General features: G+C 37.1%; 1 protein-coding gene across 1 annotated transcript in view; it reads left to right on the top strand.

Moving 5' to 3' along the window:
- The window catches only part of DNAH6 (dynein axonemal heavy chain 6), a 304153-nt gene that overhangs the window by 142280 nt on the left and 139168 nt on the right, over positions 1–22705 (top strand). Inside the window, exons 33-39 of the mRNA XM_057558258.1 lie at positions 6230–6785; positions 7533–7655; positions 12544–12726; positions 13692–13835; positions 18368–18589; positions 19392–19539; positions 21863–22020. Coding sequence (XP_057414241.1) covers positions 6230–6785; positions 7533–7655; positions 12544–12726; positions 13692–13835; positions 18368–18589; positions 19392–19539; positions 21863–22020 — 1534 coding nt within the window. The remainder of the gene's footprint in view (positions 1–6229; positions 6786–7532; positions 7656–12543; positions 12727–13691; positions 13836–18367; positions 18590–19391; positions 19540–21862; positions 22021–22705) is intronic.

Here is a 22705-nt window from a genome sequence, read left to right as displayed (position 1 = left end):
GATTTGCATTTCTCTGATGATTAGTGATATTGAGCATATTTTCAGTGCCAGTTGGCTATCTGTATGTCTTCTTTGGAAAAATGTCTATTCAGGTCTTCTGCCCATTTTTTAATCGGGTTGTTTGTTTGTTTGATATTGTGTTGTATGAGCTATTTATATATTTTGGATATTAACCCCTCATCATTTGCAAATATTTTCCCATTCAGTAGGTTGTCTTTTCATTTTGTTGATGGTTTCCTTTGCTGTGCAAAAACTTTTAAATTTAAGTAGGTCCCATTTGTTTATTTTTGGTTTTGTTTCCTTTGCCTTAGAGACAAATCCAAAAAATGTTGCTACAATTTATGTTAGAGAGTGTACTGCCTATGTTTTCTTCTAGGATTTTAATGGTTTCCAGTCTTACATTTATGTCTTTAATCCATTTTGAGTTCATTTTTTATATGGTGTGAGAAAATGTTCTAATTTCATTGTTTTACATGTAGCTGTCCAGTTTTCACTGCACCACTTATTGAAGAGACTCTCTTTTGCCATTGTATATTCTTGCCTCCTTTGCCATAGATTAATTGACCATAAGTGTGTGGGTTTATTTCTGAGATCTCTATTCTGTTTCATTGATCTATGAGTTTGTTTTTGTGCTGGTACAATACTGTTTTGATTATTGTAGTTTTTTAATATAATCTAAAGTCAGAGCGTGTGATACCTACAGGGTCTTTTCTTCTTTCTCAAGATTATTTTGGCTATTTGGGACCTTTTGTGTTTCCATACAAATCATAAAACTATTTGTTCTATTTCTGTGAATAAATGGCATTGGTATTTTGAGAGAGATTGCATCGAATCTATAGATTGCCTTGGGGTAGTATGGTCATTTTAACAATGTTGATTCTCCTAATCCATGAACACGATATATCTTTTCATCTGTTGCCTCTTCTTCAATTTCTTTCATTAGTTTCTTATAGTTTTCTGAGTACAGGTCTTTTACCTCCTTAGGTAGGTTTATTCCTAGATATTTTATTCTTTTTCATGTGATTGTAAATGGGATTGTTTTCTTAATTTCTCTTTCCAATAGATTGTTGTTAGTGTATAGAAATGCAACGTGTTTCTGTATATGAATTTTGTATCCTACAACTTTACCAAATTCATCGATGAGCTCTAGTAGATTTTTGGTTATGTCTTTAGGATTTTTCTATATATAATATTATGTCATCTGCAGAAAGTGACATTTTTACTTCCTTCTTTCTACGTTGGATTCCTTTTATTTCTATTTCTTATCTGATTGCTGTGACTAAGACTTCCAATACTATGTTGAATAAAAGTGGCATGAGTGGGCATACTTATCTTGTTGTGATTTTAAAATAAAAGTTTTCAGCTTTTCACCATTGAGTATGATGTTAGCTGTGGGTTTGTCATAAATGGCTTTTAGTATATTGAGATATGTTCCCTCTATATCCCGTTTCTTGAGAGTTTTTATCGTGAATGGATTTTGAATTTTGTCAAATGCTTTTTCTGTGGCTATTGAGATGATCATGTGATTTTTATTCTTCCTCTTTTTTTGTTAATATGGTGTATCACATTGATTGAATTGCAAATTTCAAACCATTCTTGCCTTCCTGGAATAAATCCAACTTGATCATTGTTATAAAGCAGAAACTAACACACCACTGTAAGGCAATTATACTCCAATAAAGATGTTAAAAACAACAACAACAAAACAAAAAACAACAACAAAAAAATGATGTATCATTGAGAATTTTTGCATGTATATTATCAGAAGTATTGGCTTGTGATTTTCTTTTATTTTAGTGTCTTTGTCTAGTTTTGGTATCATGTAATAGTAGCCTCATAGAATGAATTTGTGACTGTTCCCTCTTCTTCAACTTTTTTGAATAGTATGAGAAAGATACCTATTAGCTCTTCTGTGTATGTTTGATAGAATTCCCCCATGAAGCCATATGGTCCTGGACTTTTGTTTGTAGCAAGATTTTTTTTTTTAATTACAGATTCAATTTCACATCTAGTGATCAGTCTGTTTATGTTGTCTATTTTATCCTGATTCTGTCTTGGAAGATTATATGTTTCTAGAAATTTATCCATTTCTTCTACATTGTCCAGTTCGTTGGCCTGTAATTGTTCATAGCATTCTCTTATGATTTTTTGTATCTCTGTGCAATCAGTTGTATATTCCTCTCTTTCATTTCTTATTTTGTTTATTTGGTTCCTCTATCTTCTTCCTTAGTGAACCTAGCTAAAGATTTATCAATTTTGTTTATCTTTTGAAAGAAATAGCTCTTGGTTTCATTGATCTTTTCTATTGTTTGTTTGGTTTTTCAATTATATTTATTTCCTCTCTGATATTTATTACTTCCTTCCTTCTGCTGACTTTGGGCTTCGTTTCTTCTCCTTTTTCTGATTTATTTAGATGGTAGGTTAGGTTGTTTATTTGAGATTTTTCTTGCCTGTATCGCTATAAACCTCCCCTTTAGAACTGCTTTTGTTGTATCCCATAGATTTTGGAAAGTTATTTTTTTTATTTTAATTTGCCTCAAGGTATTTTCTGATTTCCTCTTTGATTTCTTCATTGACCCATTGCTTTCTTATTAGCATGTTGTTTAGTCTCCATGAGTTAGTGTTTTTCCCATTTTTCTTCCTGTAATTGATTTCTAGTTTTATACCATTGTGATCAGAAAAAAATGCCTGATATAATTTCTGTCCTCTTAAATTTGTTGAAACTTATTTTTGTGGCCTAGCACATGATCAATCTTGGAGAATATTGCATGTGCACTTGAAAAGAATGTGTATTCTGCTGTTTTTGGATGGAGTGTCCTGTAGATATCTATAAGTCCAACTGGTCTAATGTGTCATTTAAGACAACTGTTTCCTTGTTGATTTTTCTTCTTTTTTTTTGGTCTGGATGATCTGTCCATTGATATAAGTGAGGTATTAAAATCCCCTACTATTATTGTATTATTGGCAATACCTCCCTTTATATCTGTTAACATTCTCTTTGAATATTTAGGTGCTCCTGTATTGGGTGCATATATGTTAATGTGTAACCTGCTCTTCTTTTATTGACCCTTTTATCATTAATAATGTTCTTCTATATTGCTTGTTATAGACTTTGTTTTAAAGTCTATTTTGCCTGAGTATTGCTACCCCAACTTTCTTGTCATTTCCATTTACATGAAACATCTTTTTCCATCCCCTAACTTTCAGTCTGTGTGTGTCTTTAGCTCTGAAGTGAGTCTCTTGTAAGCAGCATATAGATGGGTCTTGTTTTTGTATCCAATCAGCCACCCTATATCTTTTATATTGAAGCATTTGGTCCATTGACATTTAAAGTGATTATTAATTGTTATGTACTTATTGCCATTTTATTACTTGTTTTATGGTTGCTTTGTAGTTCTTCTCTGTTCTTTTCTTCTTCTTTTTGTTTCTTCCCTTGTGGTTTGATGATTTTCTTTAGTGTTATACTTGTGTTCCTTTCTTTCTTGTTTTTGTGTATCTATTGTAAGTTTTGATTTTTGGTTACCATGCTGTTTATATATGTTGACCTATAACTATATCTACTTGTTTTAAACTGATAGCCATTTAAATTCAAACACCTTCTAAAAGATCTACATTTTTTATTCCCCTCCCCCACATTTTGTGGTTTTGATGTCATATTTTACATCTTCATGTTTATCCCTTCACGTTTACTGTAATATAGTTGATTTTACAATTTGTCTTTTAATTTTTGTACTAGCTTATTTAAGTGATTGATCCACAGCCTTAACTATATATTGCCCTTACTAGTAGGATTTTTCCTTCCCTACAAATTTTTACTTCTTGTTTTAGCCTTTTCTTTTCCACTTAGAGAAGATCCTTTAACATTTCTTTTACGGTAGGTTTAGTATTGATGAACTCTTTTTGTTTTTGCTTTTCTGAGAAGTTCTTTATCTCTCCTTCAATTCCAAATGATAATCTTGCTGGGTAGAGTATCTTAGGTTGTAGGATACTCTACCCAGCAAGTAGTTAAGCACTTTCAGCATTTTAAATATAACATGCCACTCCCTTCTGCCTGCAAGTTTCTGCAGAAAAATCAGCTGATAGCCTTAAGGGAATTCTCTTGTATGTGATTCTTTGTTTTCCTCTTGCTGCCTTTAGAATTCTCTCCTTATATGTAACTTTTGCCATTTAATCATATGTCTTGGTGTGGGTCTCTGGATTCATCTTGTTTGAGTCTCTCTGTGCTTCCTGTACCTGGATATCTGTTTCCTTATTTGGGTTTTCTAGTTCCTTATTATAATTCTCACTGTGTTCATCTATTCTTTTCCCTAGTTCAGTTAGCATTCTTATCACTAGTACTTTGAACTCTTTATCTGATAAACTATCTCTGTTTCATTAGTTGTTATTTTAGATTTCTTTTCTTATTCTTTCATTTGAAACAAAGTCCTCGGTCTTCTCGTTTAGCTTAACTTTCTCTGTCTGTATGAAATTAGGTGAAAGAGTTACCTATCCCAGTCTTTTAAGGGTGTCCTTATGTAAGACCCCATATGCAGTCTGCAATGTGCCCAGTGGCTTTGGTGGGAGAGCTGGATCTGAAGTAAGCACAGGTCACATCTTCCCCCAGGGTGTACTGGCAGCAGTCCCTGGTGGGAAGTGGGGCTGGAAACGGAGGGGCTAGAGCCAGAGTCAGGTGTGAACCAGGGCTTGTCCTATGCTCAGTGGTCAACACTGCCCTATGAAGGGCAGGGGCAGGTCCCAAGGTGCTGAAGCAGAAGCCCTGAGGTTGGGTCTGAGCTGGTTCTATTCCCTCTAAGTGTGTGATCTACCCCTCCCAGCATCAGCACCTTCACTCTAGAGGAGCAGTGCTGAGTGAGAAGGGCCGGACTGGATGCCAAGTGCAGGCTGGGGCAAGTACTGGGGTGATCCCAACACATCAGAGTTCCAGGCCACTCACGATCCAATGCCTCCATAAGCTCCAGCAATAGCCTCCCTTGCCCTGTTCAGATACAGTGCCGGGTCCAAACCCACTCTTTCCCCCTAACTGCACACTCTCCTTGGCAATAGCAGCCTTCACCCTAGTGGGGAGCTGCACTAGGGCTAACAGTGCTGGAGCAGGTGCTCAGCATGGGCCAGGGCACAAGGTGGGAGATGGGGGTTGTGGGAAACCAGCCAGAGCCCCAGGCAGTTTCATTCTGTTTCCTCCCCCTTGTTCTTGGGAGTAAACAACCATGTGTACACCCCTCACAAGTGTAGTCTAGGTTTCTTACAGCTCTGCTGGTAGTCCCACTGGCTTTCAAACCAGCTAAGAGGACTTGTCTTCCAAGTGTCAGCCCCCAGGACTGCAGTGCCCAATGTGGGTCAAACCCCTCACTCCCCAGGGAGGACCTCCAAGCCCATGTAATTCCCTGCCTCTTGTGTGTCCCCTTCAACAGGCACAGGTACCAACCTAATCGCTCTTTCTCTTCCCTTCCTACCTGACTCTGTGTGGATCTTTCTTTATAGTTGTGGCTGTAGAAGAGTCTTTCTGCCAGTCTCCAGTTTGTTTTCAGTGAGAGTTGCTCCACATGTAGATGTATTTTTGATGTGTTCATGGAGGGAGATGAGCTCAGCATCCTCCTACTTCACCACCTTGATCTCCCTCATCTTGTACTTTTCTTGTCATTTTATATTAAGTTCTTTACTGCCTCTCAAATGTTTTTGTGTTATGTAGTGTAAGGTGGGAGTTTAGCTTCTTTTTTACCCATAGAACCATCCCATATTAACTGTTTCCTACAGAAAAAGTCCATTTTTCCTTTACTCCCTTTTTTATGTAGTACTAGTTTTCTATTTCTATTTCCATCTTATTTTTCTGAATATTTATATACGATTATAAGCACACATAAGTGCTTTTGGGAAAAGTTGAGATATAAATATAATTTTTAAAATAAACTGTTAAATTTGTCACCTATATGTCTGGTACTATGCCACATACTATATATAATACAAAAACGTAAGAAATATTCCCTTCCTCAAAAAGCTCCCAATATACTTAAGAACATTGGTCTACTGTACAAGAAACAAACAAAAACATGCACAATATCAGAGAAATGATAGATTCTGGTGTAACACATAGGATAATCTAGTACTGTGTGTTCAGAAGCAAAGATAATGAGAAAAATAGGACCCATAGTAACGTTTAATAAATTAATTATAACAAACATGGGGAAATATTAATGACCAGTGGTTCCTAACTTTTTTTTTTTTTTTACAGTGGAATCATATCTGACCTTTTTCCTGGAGTCCAAATTCCAGAACACGATTATGGTATATTGCAGTCAACAATTATAGATGTCATGGAGAGACAAAATCTTCAGCCTGAGACATGTATGGTTAAAAAAGTGATACAGTTCTATGAAACCATGCTAGTAAGGCATGGTGTTATGTTAGTAGGGCCAACAGGAGGTGGCAAGACCACAGTTTACCAAATACTAGCAGAAACTTTAGGGAATTTGCAAAAACTTGGTGTAGACAATCCCTTTTACCAATCAGTTAAAACATATGTTCTTAATCCTAAATCAATTACAATGGGTGAATTATATGGTGAAGTTAATAACATAACCTTAGAGTGGAAAGATGGTTTGATGGCACTAAGTGTCCGAGCAGCTGTGAATGATACTTCAGAAGACCATAAATGGATCATCAGTGATGGGCCAGTAGATGCTCTTTGGATTGAAAATATGAATACAGTCCTGGATGATAACAAGATGCTTTGCCTGGCTAACAGTGAGAGGATTAAACTCACACCTCAAATCCATATGCTTTTTGAGGTAAATTGCATATTCCTTACTGTGGAGTGAAATCGTTCATTAGATTAGCATACCCTCATTAATTTTTTTCTCTTACTGATGTACCATTGACTATCTGTAAGGCCTACCATGGTGTTTTGTTTACATACTAAATATTTACCAAATTGTCCTTTTATAATAGATTGTCCATTCTGACAATCAAAGTCTCTCAAATGTTTCTGTCTCTCTATAAACAGGAAATACAATAAATTCTAGCTTCCCCAACACTTGTTTCTTTCCCTTTGGAGGCAGTAAATATATATATATATATTTTTTTAAGATGAATAAATCATCCCTCTGTGGTATGAATATTTGGTGATGGGATTGGAAAAGGAACGTGGGCCAAATACAGCTACAAAATATTATGGAAGATATCACCCCTGCTGTATTCATTCATCAAACATTAATTGAATACCTACTATGTCCTGGGTATTAGGCTAGGTATTGGATATAAGAATGAAAAAGATAAGAAGAAAAACAAAAAGAAGGGAAAAATACTTATACCTTCCCATAAGGATTTGACAGTATCCTTCTATATTCTTTTTTCTCCTTATGCCTCACTTAACTTTCCTTCTCCATTTTTAATCACTTATAGCTCCCCCATTCTCTTCCACACAAAGCCTTACAGTGTTAACTTAAACTTTAAATGTGTGATTCCTTAACGTTGAAGTTAGAGGAATAAGGAAGTATCATGTTAGCCATTTCCTGTTAGACCTTTTTCAATTTTAGGTGCAAGATCTAAAGGTTGCCTCTCCTGCAACAGTCAGTAGATGTGGGATGGTGTTTGTGGATCCTGAAGAACTGAAGTGGATGCCTTATGTTAAAACCTGGATGAAGAGTGTTTCTAAAAAAGTAAGTGCAATCAGACACTCCCCACTGTCTCCATCTGTCAGGGCTCACCCTTCCCTCAAGTGTCCAGATAACAATTGGTTAACGCCTCACTCTGCTTGATTGAGGGAATCCCAGCATTGTACCTAGCTCTCTCCCCAGAATTATTGGGATCTTCCAGGAAGGTTGTATACTTCCCAAAGCTGTCCTCATTTTTTGTTACCCTGCCTGGCTTCTCTCCAGACTGTTTTCTCTCAATATAAACACTTCCTTGAGTTTCCCCAAACACAGGTAGAACAAGCTGGGGCATTAAAAAAAGACTTTGCAGGAGGCTTGAGATAATGAGAGGGAAGTACATGGAAGGAAAAGAACAGTAAATCCAAGCATTGTTACAGTTTTTAGATTTTAGGAACCCCTAACACCTTTGAGAGACAAGAAGAAGAGAAAACCAGTTTACCTCGCAACCAACCTTAGGTCGATTACCCAAGACACATTCTAACCTCAGAGGTACCATTCCACCCAAAGTGAAAGAAAGCTTTTACATTATTATTCAGAGCAACTCAGTTCCATATTATCTTCTGTACCCTCTGCATTCTAAAATAGTGTTTCTCTTTACCTTAACAAGTGATCTTTTTTTCTTTTTAAGATTTCATTCTTTTTTGTTGCTGAGTAATATTCCATTGTCTATATATACCACTTCTTTATCCACTCATCTTGTTTGTTTGTTTTTAATTGGGGTAGAGTTGCTTTACAATGTTGTGTTAGTTTCTTCTGTACAACAAAGTGAATCAACTATATGTATACCTATATCCCCTCCCTCTTGGACCTCTCTCCCACCCACCACCATCCCACGCATCTAGGTCACCACAGAGCACCAAGCTGAGCTCCCTGTGCTATACAGCAGGTTACCACTAGCTATCTATTTTACACATGGTAGTGTATATATGTCAATCCTAATCTCCCAGTTCATCCCATTTCCCCCTTCCCCACCATGTCCACAAGTCCATTTTCTACATCTGCGTGTCTATTCCTACCCTGCAAATTGGTTCATCTAATGGATAAAGAAGATGTGGTACATATATACAATGGAATATTACTCAGCCATAAAAAGAACAAAATTGGGTCATTTGTAGAGATGTGGATGGACCTAGAGTCTGTCATACAGAGTGAAGTAAGTCAGAAAGAGAAAAACAAATATCATATATTAATGCATATATGTGGAACAAGCAATCTTTTTAAGTGTTTTGCTCCATCTCATCTCAAGAAAGCCACTTCAAGAAAGCCACTTCAAGAAAGCCATCTTCGGTGGGATAGGGAGGGTGGGAGGGAGGGAGATGCAAGAGGGAAGAGATATGGGAACATATTTATACGTATAGCTGATCCACTTTGTTGTAAAGCAGAAACTAACACACCATTGTAAGGCAATTATACCCCAATAAAGATGTTTTTTTTTTAAAAAAAAGTTAAAGCTAAAAAAAACAAAAACAAAAACAAAAAAACTACAAGGAGTGTTTCCTTAGACAATGTGAGCATGTGTGAGTGTGTGGGGTCTGTGTGTATGTTTGAATTTGAGGGTGTGCCCTTACAAAAAAAAAAAAAAAAAGAAAGCCATCTTCTTTCTGCATCTCCCCCTCCAAAAATGAATCAGAAAACTATTGTTTTCCTGATCCTTAGGCATCAACATTTTAAGAATATTGTGGTAAACTCTCCGAGTACCTCATATTTTTTAAAATTTTTTATTGGAGCATAGTTGATTTACAATGTTTTATTAGTTTCAGGTGTACAGCAAAGTGAACAGAGTACCTTATTAAAGAAAGTAATTCTCAGAATTGAGACTTTACCATGGGCTGCCAAAAGATGTTAAACATTTCTGAATTCACTCTTTTAATTGACTTTATTATTTAGAGCAGCTTAAGGTTTATAGAAAAATTTAACAGAAAGTATAGAGAGTTGTCATATAATTTCCCTCCTCCAAATAGCTTCCCCTGTTATTAACATTTTGCATTGGTGTGGTACATTCTTTAAAATTGATGAACCAATATGGATGAACCATACATTCTTATGAACTAAAGTCCCTAGTTTACATTATGGTTCACTTTTGTGTTGTACAATTCTTTGAGTTTTGATAAATAAATAATATCATGTATAATATCATACAGAATAGTTTCACTGCCTTAAAAATCTGTGCTCTACCTATTCATCCATCCACACCCTCTTTCAACCCCTGACACCACTGATTATTTTTACTGTCTCCATAGTTTTGCCTTTTCCAGAACATCATATAGCTGGAATTATACAGTATGTAGCTTTTTCAGATTGACTTCTTTCACTTAATAATATGTATTTATGATTCCTCCATGTCTTTCTGTGGCTTGATAGCTCATTTTTTGGCACTGGATTAATACTCCATTGTATGGATTTACCAAGTTTATCCACTCACCTACTGAAAGACATCTCAAAGTTTCCAAGTTTTAGCAATTATGAATAAAGCTCCTATAAACATTCACGTGCAGGTATTTGTGTAGACATAAGATTTCAACTCATTTGGGTAAATACCCAGGACTGATTTCTGGATCATATGATAAAACTATGTTTACCTTTGTAAGAAACTGCTAGTCTGTCTTCCAACATGGCTGTACCATTTTGTATTCCCACCAGCAATAAATGAGAGTTCTTGTTGCTCCACATCCTCACCAGCATGCGGTGGTGTGGTATTTTAGATTTTAGCCATTCTAATAGGTATGTAGCAGTATCTCATTGTGCTTTCACTGTGCAGTTTTCTAATAGGTTGAGTGTCTCTTCATATATTTATTTGCCATCCATATATCTTCTTTGATGAGGTGTCCAAATCTTTTGCCCACTTTTTATTAGGTTGTATGATTTTTTTTTCCACAGATGTCAATGACTACACATTGTGCTTTATTTTTTTTAATTTATTTATTTATTTTTGGCTGCATTGGGTCTTTGTTGCTGCACATGGGCTTCCTCTAGTTGTGGCGAGTGAGGGCTACTCTTTGTTGCAGTGCACTGGCTTCTCATTGCAGTGGCTTCTCTTGTTGCAGAGCATGGGCTCTATGTGCACAGGCTTCAGCACTTGTGGCATGCAGGCTCAGTAGTTGTGGCTCACAGGCTCTAGAGCACAGGCTAAGTAGTTGTGGCACACGGGCTTTGTTGCTCCACAGCATGTGGGATCTTCTCGGACCAGGGATCGAGCCCGTGTCCCCTGCATTGGCAGGCGGATTCTTAACCACTGTGCCACCAGGGAAGTCCAGGTTGTATGTTTTCTTATTATTGAGTTTTGGGAGTTCTTTATATATGTTGGATACAAGTTATTTATCAGATATGTGTTTTGCAAGTATTTTCTCCAAGTTTGGCTTGTCTTTTCATTCTCTTAATATCTTTCACAGCACACACATTTTTAATCTTAATCAAACAACTTATCAACTTTTCTTTCATGGATTGTGCTTTTGGTGTTATATCTAAAAACTCACTTCCAAACATAAGGTCACCTAAATATTTTCTCTGTTTTCTTCTACAAGTTTTATAGTTTTACATTTTACATTTAGGTTTATGATCCATTTTGAATTAATTTTTGTGAAAGACATAGTATCAATGTCTGGATTCTCTCTATCTCTTTTTTTTTTTTTTTTTTTTTTTTTGCATGTGGATGTCCAATTCTAGCACCATTGTTGAAAACACTGTCCCTTCTCCATTGGATTGCCTTTTTTCCTTTGTCAAAGATCACTTGACTATATTTGTATGAGTCTATTTATGGGCTCTATTTTGCTCCATTAATCTATTTGTCTTTTTTTTTTTTTTTTGCCAATATCACACTGTCTTGACTACTGTAGCTTTACAGTAAGTCTTGTCAGGTAGTGTCAGTCCTTTGACTTTGTTCTCCAATATTGTGTTCACTATTCTGGGTCTTTTCCCTCACTGTATAAACTTAAGACTCAGTTTGTTGATATCCACAAAGTAACTTACTGGTATTTTGATTCAGATTGCATCAAATCTATAGATCACATTAGGAATAATTAACATCTTCACAATATTGGGTCTTTCTATGCATGCACATGAGCTGTCTTGTAATTTACTTAGATGTTCTTTCTTTCTTTCATCAGAATCTTGTTGTTTTCCTCATATAGATCTTGGAAATATTTTGTTAAAAGTATACCTAAGTATTTTATTTTTTGGTGCTAATGTAAATGGTGTTGTATTTTCAATTTCAAATTCTAAGTATTCATTGCTGGTATATAGGAAAGTAATTGACTTTTGTATATTTACATTGTATCCTACAGCTTTGCTATAACTACTTATTAGTTCCAGAAGTTTTTGGTCAATTCTTTGAGATTTTCTATGTAGATAATTGTTTCATCTGTAAACAAAGACAATTTTTTTTCTTTCTTCCCAATCTGTATACATTTTTTCCCTTTTATTCTCCTATCGCATTAGCTAAGACTTTCAGTACAATGTTAATAAAAGTGGTGAGGGGGCAACATTTTTTTTTAAATCTTTGGGAATTAGTCCTTTACCTTACATAGATATTTTAAATATTTCTCTTTATACTTCTTCTTTTTCATTGTTCTTAATTATGAGAGATATCATCAATAGAGATGACTACATGAAATATATGTAGACAGTTTAACAAATGATTATAAACACCTCTGTATCCATTACTAGATCAAGATGTAGGACATTATCAGTGACCCAGAATCTCCCCCATGTGTCCCTCCCAAGTCATAGAAGGGATTTTTTTAATTTAACTTGTTTCATATCTTGTGATGCTTATACCCTTTAGTCTAAAAGTCACAGGATATATTGCAACATACAAGTTTGAACCAACCCTTTTTAAACTTAATTATATATTTTATCTGGTTTTGCTAAAATATTATTTGTTTGTTTGATTTTTCAGCTGAATGAAGAAACTCAAGAATATATATTGAATCTTTTCCAGCGTTATGTTGATGATGGTTTAAATTTTATCAATAAGAAATGCAACCAAGCAATCCCACAAGTGGACATCAGCAAAGTTACTACGCTCTGTTGCTTATTGGAGTCTTTGATACTTGGGAAAGATGGAGTTAATTTGACAATGGTAGGAAAGGTTTTCTTACTGCTATAAAACTAGGAAAATGTGATTATTGTATAGATGCTCTGCAAATAAACAACTCCAAACTTTCTGTCATATGATTATTTGATTTTCAAGTTAATTTTCTAGGGGACTAATGACTGTGAATAGATTCATACAATCTCAGATTTGGAAGGAATTTTAGCCCATAGTTTACTCCGCTACTCAATGTTTAAACTTCCTTACAGTCTATAACATAATCCCCGTGTGTGTCTACTTAAATACCTTCATGCAGGCATAAACATAGTTATAATAGTTGAAAGACAACCTTGAGCTTTTGTTCTACATGCTCCTTGCCATTCATTTTCTCATCAGAGTATTTAAATATATACTATTATAAAACATCACTCTGTGCACCAATGAATGAAATATAAGAAACATGCAGTGTGCCCTTTTTTTTTTTTTTTTTTAAAGCTAAGTGACAGAAGAGACAGCATTATGTGGGATGAGGAGGATGATGGACTTGCTTGGGTGCAAATACTTTTATGGGACATAAGTTACATGTTAATAAAGCTGGTTTTTTTTTTTAAAGATTTATTGATTGATTGATTGATTGCTATGTTGGGTCTTCGTTTCTGTGCTAGGGCCTTCTCTAGTTGCGGCAAGCGGGGGCCACTCTTCATCGTGGTGCGCGGGCCTCTCACTATCGCGGCCTCTCTTGTTGCGGAGCACAGGCTCCAGACGCGCAGGCTCAGTAGTTGTGGCGCAAGGGCCTAGTTGCTCTGCGGCATGTGGGATCTTCCCAGACCAGGGCGCGAACCCATGTCCCCTGCATTAGCAGGCAGATTCCCAACCACTGCGCCACCAGGGAAGCCCAGTGTGCCCTTTTAAAAATGCATAATTCTAAACAAAACAGTCTTTAGACTTTGCAATTTAAGATTCTTTTTATGTTAGCATATAAATATTAAAATTCTTTCCCTTTGTTCTTTCAGGAGCAAACAAAACTGAACACTGTACTATGTCAGACTTTTGTATTCTGTTACTTATGGTCTTTAGGTGGAAATCTAACTGAAAACTACTGGGATTCTTTTGATACATTTATTAGAACACAATTTGATGATAATCCTGATGCCAGGGTAAGAGCCAAATAAAGTTAATTTTAACATAATAACTCTGAATCATTAAAATTAAGTTTCAAGACTAAAACTTTAAAAGCCTTGGTTCTACTATAAATATAAATTCTTCATGTAAAAGGGTTTCTAAAATTATTCACTTTCTTAAATTATAGGTAACATTTATTGTATTAAAAATTTTAGGAGTTCTCTCCCGGCCATATGAAGAAAGTAAGGTATAAAAGTGTATAAAAACTCCCTACTATTATCAAAAACATTGAATTCTAGTTAGTAAACTTATTTTTTCTCAGTGTTATGGTTTAGCAATTCTGAAGCTACTTTCTGTATGTTCTAAAATTGAGCAAATGAATCAATATATTGAAGATAATGGCAGCGAGGTTTTTCGCTGTTAAGAGAAGGGGCTTACAAATATGGAAGAGAAAGATTAGAATGCACCTTGTGTTATTGGATTGGAATTATAGGTTTTGGTACTCATGGAATATATATATATGGGTCTATACATCCATCCATACATAAATTTCTTACTTCTGTGTGCTGAGAGGAACTAGAAGCAATGACACCTCAATAGCAATGAGCATACTTAGTTACTGATTTCTAAATACTATTCTCCATGAAAGAGAACCAAAGCACCTTAGTGAAACAGCTGATTCCAGTACTGAGGCAGGAGAAGTTCGAAATGAGCCCAGAATATCTTTTGTCAGATAGTGAAGAAGTGCTTGAAGAACGATGGCACATGTCAAAAGAGCACAGGAGAAGATTTTTCACTATGTACTCAGTTTTTTAATAGTAATAAGACTATCCCTGTTAACTATTTTATCTTCAGTGAGCTTGATAATTTAATTTTTTAAGGAATTAGTACTATTCATCTATTGTCGAATGTCAAATTCATGTGCATAGAGTTTTTTTGTAGAATTTCTTTACTATTCTTTTAATTCTACAGAGTCTGTAGTGATATCCACTTATTTTATTCCTGATATTTGAACAGATATTTGTATCTGTGATTTGTATCTTTTCTATTCTTTGTTTGGTCAGTCTTATTAACATCTGTGAACTTTCGACACTTCTGATTTCTTACAATAAATATCTGTCATTATATAATAATAATTTTTTTAAAAGCACAGAAGCCAGTTTGAAGGGATTCCCACTGGCCAAATCTGGGCAGACTTGAGCAGCAAAATAACGATAGTGTAGGATTACAAGCCATTGAATGAAATAAAAATCTGTGAGTCAATTCACATAAAAATATATGTGAATAAGTAAATTAGGGAGAAAGGAGAGCTCTTCCTTATAGGAGAATACAACTAATCTGTATAGGAGAAATGATGGAGTGAGAAAGTTATTACTTTGCAACCATTGTAGCAATAATTGATTTAGGCAAGAATAATCAATGGTTGCTAAACCTAGTGGGTGAAGGTTTCATGAGAAACAACATTTACATAGTTTCAAAACATCTTCTACAAATTACTGATTAGTAGTAAAGAGAAAAATAGTATCATTATAGTGAAGAAACCTTGTAGACACCACCTTAACTAAGTAATCTACTCCTCATCAATATTAGCACAAAGCTGTGCCTCCTGATATGGTGCACAGAGAAGGATACATACAGCCTTGCTTCTGAGCTATTCCTTTCCAAAATGCGTAACCTGAATCTAATTATGAGGATACACCTAGAATACCCAAACTGATGAACATTCCATAAGATAAACTGGCCTATATTCTTCAATGATATCTATCATGGAAGAAAACTGAGGAATTTTCTCAGATGAAGATACTAAAGAGATATAGCCCAATGCAATGCAATATCCTGCATTGGATCCTAGACTGAGAAAAATATAGCTGTAAATGACATTATTAATTGGCAATACTCAAATATGGAATGTAAATTTGATAATAACATTATATTAGTATGCAATTTCCTGATTTTGATCATTTTACTGTGGTTATAAAAAAATCCCTGGTCTTTAGGAAGTACACTCAAGTATTTAGGGTAATGTAGAATAGTGTATATAACCTTTTCTCATAGAGTGAGAGAAATACTAAAGCAAAAGGGATAAAATGTGAACAGTTAATCTAGATAAGGAATATATGGGCATTCTTTGCATTACTCTTTTAACTTTTCTGTAAGTTTTGAATTATATCAAAATAAAGTTACCAAAAGAAAAAAAATAATCCCCAAGATAAGAATCTAAGCCCTATGTATTAGGACTTTCTAGTAGATATGAAACCCTGCTGGATCTTCAAGATCATTGTATCATAATTGGACAAGATGGACCAGATTGAGGACAGCTGGGAATTTGAGACAGAGAGACAGATCCCTCTGGGTCAAGGGAAATGACTTGGGATCATCAAAGGGCTGTAGGGGATGGCCCAGAGCAAACATTCAGTCCAACAAATATTTATTGAAAACTTGTTACATAGTAGACACCATTCTGGATATGGGAGCTAAAGCAAGTAACCAAAGTCCCTAGCCTCACAGATCTTACATTATAGTCAGGGGAGTCAGCCATAGACAAATATACATCAAGTGGCAGTAAGTGCCATGGAGATCAATAAAGCAGAGTAAGGATGATAGGGAGTGCTGGTGGGGTGGGGGGTGCAGTGGGGAACTATTTTATATATTAGTCAGGAAAGCTTTGCTAATAAGGTCATGTTTGTACAGTGTCCTGAAGAAAGTCAAAGACCTAGTCATTACTTAGGGGGAAAGTATCCCAATCAGAAGGAAAAACAAATATGAAGGCCTTTACTCAATGAGTGATTGCCTGACAAATTTGAAAAACAGAAAGGAGGCTTGTGAGATCAGAGTGGAATGACCAAGTAGGAGTGTAGTATGAGATGAGGTCAGGCAAGTAGCAGGGGGGCAAAACATGTAGGGCCTTATGGGCCATTGTAAGGACTTTGGCTTTTCACCTTGGGTGCAATGAGAAGCTATTGATAGATTATGACCTAAGGATGATGTTTAGCAGGACAGTGGCAGCCCCTATCCTGGCAGTGGAAATGCTACTTGGATAACAGGAGGGAGTCCAGATGAAAAGGTGGATTCCTCCTTCTGTCTGCAAGTCCCAAATGAATGGGCTGTTGGATTTTTGTTTCTTGCCTTAGTAAATGGACAGACAGCCACGTAATAGTAGCCAGAACTCAATGAGTGTTATAGATTCTTCCTTCTTTACTGACCTGAGTAAAGTGAGTGAATTTTTTCTTCTAATTAATTTTTTTCAAATATTTCCTCTTCTCTTCATCCTTATTGCCTCTGAATAACTCAGGTTCTTTTCATTTCTTTTCTGGGTTGTTAAAATAGCCTATTTATTATTCCCTTGCTTTTGGTCCAGTCCTGTCTAATTCACCTATGCACCATTGTTTTTTAGAATTACAGGTTACAATCTATTAATTGGTCATGAAATCAGTTGAAAGACTAATAACCCAATTTTTAAAAATGAAATATCCACTATCGCAACTTTTAGTCAACAGTATATTGGTGATCTTAGCTAGTGCAATAAGGCAAGGAAAAAATAAATAAACTTTAGAAAGGAAATGAAACTGTCATTATTTGCAGAAAACATAACTGAATATGTAGAAAATCCTAAAGTTTTTTAAAAACTAGAATAGAATATAAAATAGAGTGATAGTTGGGGTGAATATTGTACATATTTGAACACACATATATATATGTAAGTACCATGTCACCATGTCAAATTAAGAGTCACTGTCAAGTGTGCTTGAAACACCACTGCTCTGTACAGCTGCCAGAATGAACTTTCTGAAATGCAATCTGATCATGTCACCAACCTACTTAGAATTCTTCACTGAACTCTTGCTGCAAGCTCTTTAATAAATGACATTTTTATAATTTGGCCCCATCTGTGTTTCCAGACTTATCTCTTATAGTCCCCAACATGCATGGCACTTTCCATGGCTTCCAGACCTGTTTTCTTTGCCTGAACCCTGACTCATTCTTCCCCAACCCCGTCTCATCCCTTCTTTGTCCTGCTTGAAGGGCAAAGACTGACTCCTGCTTGTCCTTCAAGTCTGAATTGTAGCATCACCACCCCTTAGAAGCCCTCCTAAATCTCTAGCCACCACTACAACTCTCCTGCAAGTAGAAATGAGCCATCCCTCCTTTGTGAGTGTACTAAACTCCACTATAACCCTTATTTCTCCATGAGTATTAACTAATGTGCTTGTGTCCCCCAGGGAGATTACAAGGTCATTGAAGGCAGAGGCTGGGTCTCATTCAGCATTTTCCCCCAACACCAAACACAGTATTTGGCATGGAGTAAGCCCCGAATGTTGGATTGAATTGAAAATGATTTACAATTCTAATATGGGGTTTTGATATAGTCAATATATCAGGTTTTTACTGTACTGTATTTCATGATTAAGTTTAAAGAATTAGACTCTGATCCTTAAACAACTACTTTTCCACAAAGGAACAAAAATCCAAATCCATCCATGTTCTATGACTGCCTTTGTTTCTGTGTAAATATTTCTGTTGCCATGTGTCAATCCTATTGAAAGTGGTGTTTAATTTTATACTCTAGCTTCCCAGTTCTGGTGATCTGTGGAGCATTTACATGGACTTTGACACCAAACGGCTGGATCCCTGGGAACGAATCATACCCACCTTCAAGTACAGTCGAGATATTCCGTTTTTTGAAATGCTTGTCCCTACAGCTGACACAGTGCGCTTTGGGTATCTAATGGAAAAACTACTGGCAGTCAGGCATTCAGTGTTGTTTACTGGAATAACAGGAGTTGGCAAGGTAGGAAACCTACATCAAACAAGAAGTCCTGTCCAAGACGAGGGCATGATGAACTTAGAATTGTAAGCTCTGTAAATAATACCTTATTTCTCAGGGGAATTTCTTTTGAATTTTGATCATTTTTTCAGGAAGAATGTAACTGTGCTGAATCTATATCAACTCCACAGTTTGCCACTTTCTGAATAAATCTTGGGTGTCAATAATATATATAAACCAGAGAACCCTGTGGACCAATCTTCTGTGTTTGGGGGCTTTTATGTTGTGTCCTTTAGAATTTCTAGGGCTGCCACTGCACAGGTTAGGGTGGGAATTTGTCAAGGCAGTTTGTGTCCCCAGTGGACTATTGATGAAGGTCACTCTGTCCCCTCCTGCCTGTTTACTTCTACTCAACACAGTGATGGTGTTTAGAAAAAGTGGAGTATAGAGGAAAATGCTGATTGTTTGGTCTTCTTGGTTTGGGGGGAATCCATATAAACAGACACTCACTGTTTCCCCTCTAAATTATTTCTGAGTTTCTGAATCTTACTATCAAATTGACTTGGATAGTAACCAAGATGGATTTTGGTATGATACTAAAATAAAAATTTTTGCTGAGATAGAGCTGATTAGAATATTTCTTTGCCTCTGATAAATATCATTAAACGGAATCTCCAGGAAGAGAAAGGCAGATATTTCAATCTGGCTTTAACCTCTGTCCTTTTCTATCCTGTTTCTTACTCATTGTTCTGGAATATTACTGATATAGACAATTGAAAGATTTTATATTGAATGTGAAATCAATTAACATTTTTTTATTTTAAAGTCTGTTATTACAAAAGGACTGCTAAATAGAATTCAAGAATCAGCTGGCTATGTTCCTGTTTATCTAAATTTTTCTGCTCAAACTTCATCTGCAAGAACACAAGAGATCATTGAATCAAAACTGGAAAGGAAAAGAAAAAATATTCTAGGTAAGAATTATCCTCGTCATTTGTCTCACACAAATTATTTATTAAATGCTAATAAGTCACATAAACCATGCAGGTAATAAAATTACAATTGGTTATTTTCTTTGCTTAATTTATTTGTAAAGGTAATTCTGTTAATGGTATTCTTTCCTAGGTATAGATCTAGATATCTTACTGTTAGCAAGCAGGTAGTTTATTTCTATCATCACCTTCAACTCAGAGCATCTTCAATCTCTGCTTCTCCAAGGCTCCCCCTCTCTCCACTCATTCCATGCTTTCAAACCTGCATTGATCTCCCTTTATTTAAAACAAACAAACAGGGGCTCCCCTGGTGGCACAGTGGTTAGGAGTCCACCTGCCAATGCAGGGGACACAGGTTTGAGAGACTGGGAGGATCCCACATGCCACGGAGCACCTAGGTCCGTGCGCCATGACTGCTGAGCCTGCACTCTGGAACCCGCGAGCCACAACTACTGAGCCCGTGTGCCACAGCTACTGAAGCCTGTGCACCTGGAGCCCACGCTCTGCAGCAGGAGAGGCCACCACAATGAGAAGCCCGCGCACCGCAACGAAGAGTAGCCCCTGCTCGCATCAACTAGCGAAAGTCCGTGAGCAGCATCAAAGACCCAATGCAGCCAAAAATTTAAAAATAAATTAAAAAAAAAAAAAGCCTCTTTATGTCTGGTGCACTGAGTTATCTGAACTCATTAGGGAATAAGCATGAAACTGTTTTGCTGTTTCCTTCAGGCAGCACTTTCCGCCAAGCTTTGTGGGATCTCTCTCACCCTGCCTTATTAACTGCTTAGATAAATAACATAACTTTCTGGTCACTTGCAATTTTGAGTCTGGTCCAATGTAAAGCTTCAATCCCAAACCCAAAATATTTTTTTGTCTTTTTTTTTTTTTTTGAAATATAGTTGATTTACAATGTTGTGTTAATTTCTGGTGTACTGCAAAGTGACTCAGTTATACACATATATACATTTTTTAAATATTCTTTTCCATTATGGTTTATCCCAGGAGATTAGATATAGTTCCCTGTGCTATACAGTATGACTTTGTTGTTAATCAGTCCAAACCCAATTTAAAGCTCTTCCTCTCCTCTGCTGTAAGCCAGGTTTGTGGCTGGAGATGCTGGAGATGGAGAGGGACATGGGGGCTCTTTTACTCTTCCCACCCTCCCTCTAGGAGGCTCTAGTGTGTCTGGATGGGAGGAGAAGGGAAGGACAAGGTTCTCCCTAACTGAAGTTTAGGTGGGCCTCTGTGGATTGCCCCTGCTTCTCCGCTGGCCTGATGGTTGTCCACACTCTCGGCGTGGCAGGCTTCCGGGAGCAGGTTTTCTCAGGGCCTCCCAAAAGAATTGTGCACAGGCCAAGCATTGACCTTCCCAATGGAAGGTTCCCTGATGTTGGGAATCACGGTCTCAGCCCCACTTTGTCCCACCCTCCAGTGGTACATCCACTTGCCCAGCCCACAGCCCTCCCGGGTGGAGCACTAGGCAGAGCTCAGGCCCAGCTGCCTTCCACATTATCTATCATCTCAAAGGCCCTGTCACGCCAGCTGCTGTCCTAGCCCCTCTGTGTTACCCTTTTCCTGCTCAGGTAGGTGCAGGACAAAGGATGCCAGTCTTTCTGGTGGGGGCTCCAAATTTTTATGAATGGTACTCATAGCACCCCTCCCCACCCCTGCCTGCTACTTGGCTTCCAGAGGCCAGAAGATGAAGTGGGGCACTGAGTTTGCCTCATTTTCTTTGGAACTGTCACATGCTGGATGCCAGCGTGGTGGAGTCACTTCCTCTTCTTAAGTTGTTCTCTTTTCTATGTTATCACTCTTTTTTTTCCCTCTGAATGTATATATTGACTTTCTTTAAGTTAAATATGACATTGTACAGCTCCACTGCACTGGCTTTCCCTTTGATGTAATAAGGATGCTTTTGAATATCCAGTCCTGTTTTCCCTGTAGGGGGTGGTGGGATGGCATTTATGTAAGGAAACTTTTGGGATTCTTCTGCTTCCTCATGTGAAAAGGAAATGACTTTACTCACCCCAGGCCCAGGCCACACAGTTGGTGAGGGCAGTGGGAGTGGCTGGGATTGAGGAAGGTCAACTGAAGTGCTAGGATCCACAGCTTCCTGTCAGAGCTTGGATGGGGCCAGAAGGAGATCTCTCGTCCTCAAGACAAGACTCTGCTGGGACCCTTCTCACTCTGTAGAAAACTGAGCTCGTTATGACCTGCACGGTGTTCACTGAGTCCAAAGCCTTACCTAAGTCTTGTCTTACATTTACCGAGGGCAAATAATAATTCTTAAATTCATGTTATTCCCTAGGAGCACCAGGAAACAAACGAATTGTGATTTTTGTTGATGATTTAAACATGCCCAGACTGGATCGCTATGGCTCTCAGCCTCCCATTGAACTACTTCGGCAATATCAAGATTTTAGTGGATTTTATGACAGAAACAAACTCTTTTGGAAAGACATACAGGTTACTTTAGGTTTTAAATTACTTTGCGTGTTTCAGTTTAAATGGCAGTGAAATATGGTGTATTCATTTGCTAGGGTTGCCATAACAAGGTACCACAGACTGGGTGACTCAAACTATAGAAATTTATTTTCTCACAGTTCTAGACGGTGGAAGTCCAAGATCAAGATATCAGTAGGGTTGGTTTATTCTGAGGCCTCTCTCCTTGGCTTATAGATGGCCGTGTTCTCCCTATGTCTTCTTATGATTTTCTCCCTGTATCCATGTCCAAACCGTCTCTTCTTGTAAGGACACCAGTCATATTGGATTAGGACCCACCATAGTGACCCCATCTTAACTAAATTACCTCTTTAAGACCCTATCTCCAAATACAGTCACATTGTGGGTTATGGGGGGTTAGGGCTTCAACACATGATTGGCCAAGAAGAGGCAGAGAAGGACACATAATTCAGCCCATGACATATGGCCTCTGCATTTCTAGTGTGTAACTCTATTCATTCAGTCTGTATTGGGTTCTCGCCATGCTTGATTCATGAGATTTATAGACAACTGAGACAGCCCCGGCCTCCTGGAGGGCTCAGCTTTGGAGAATGGATGAACATGTGTTTATAATGTAGGTTGATAAGCGGAGAGAGACTGGAGGGGGGTGGGGGTGGGCACTGGGTTGATGATGAGAGAATCCTTCCCA

Source organism: Balaenoptera acutorostrata, chromosome 12, assembly GCF_949987535.1.
Source record: "Balaenoptera acutorostrata chromosome 12, mBalAcu1.1, whole genome shotgun sequence".
NCBI classification, from domain to species: Eukaryota; Metazoa; Chordata; class Mammalia; order Artiodactyla; family Balaenopteridae; genus Balaenoptera; species Balaenoptera acutorostrata.
This window is presented reverse-complemented; position numbering and strand designations above follow the sequence as displayed.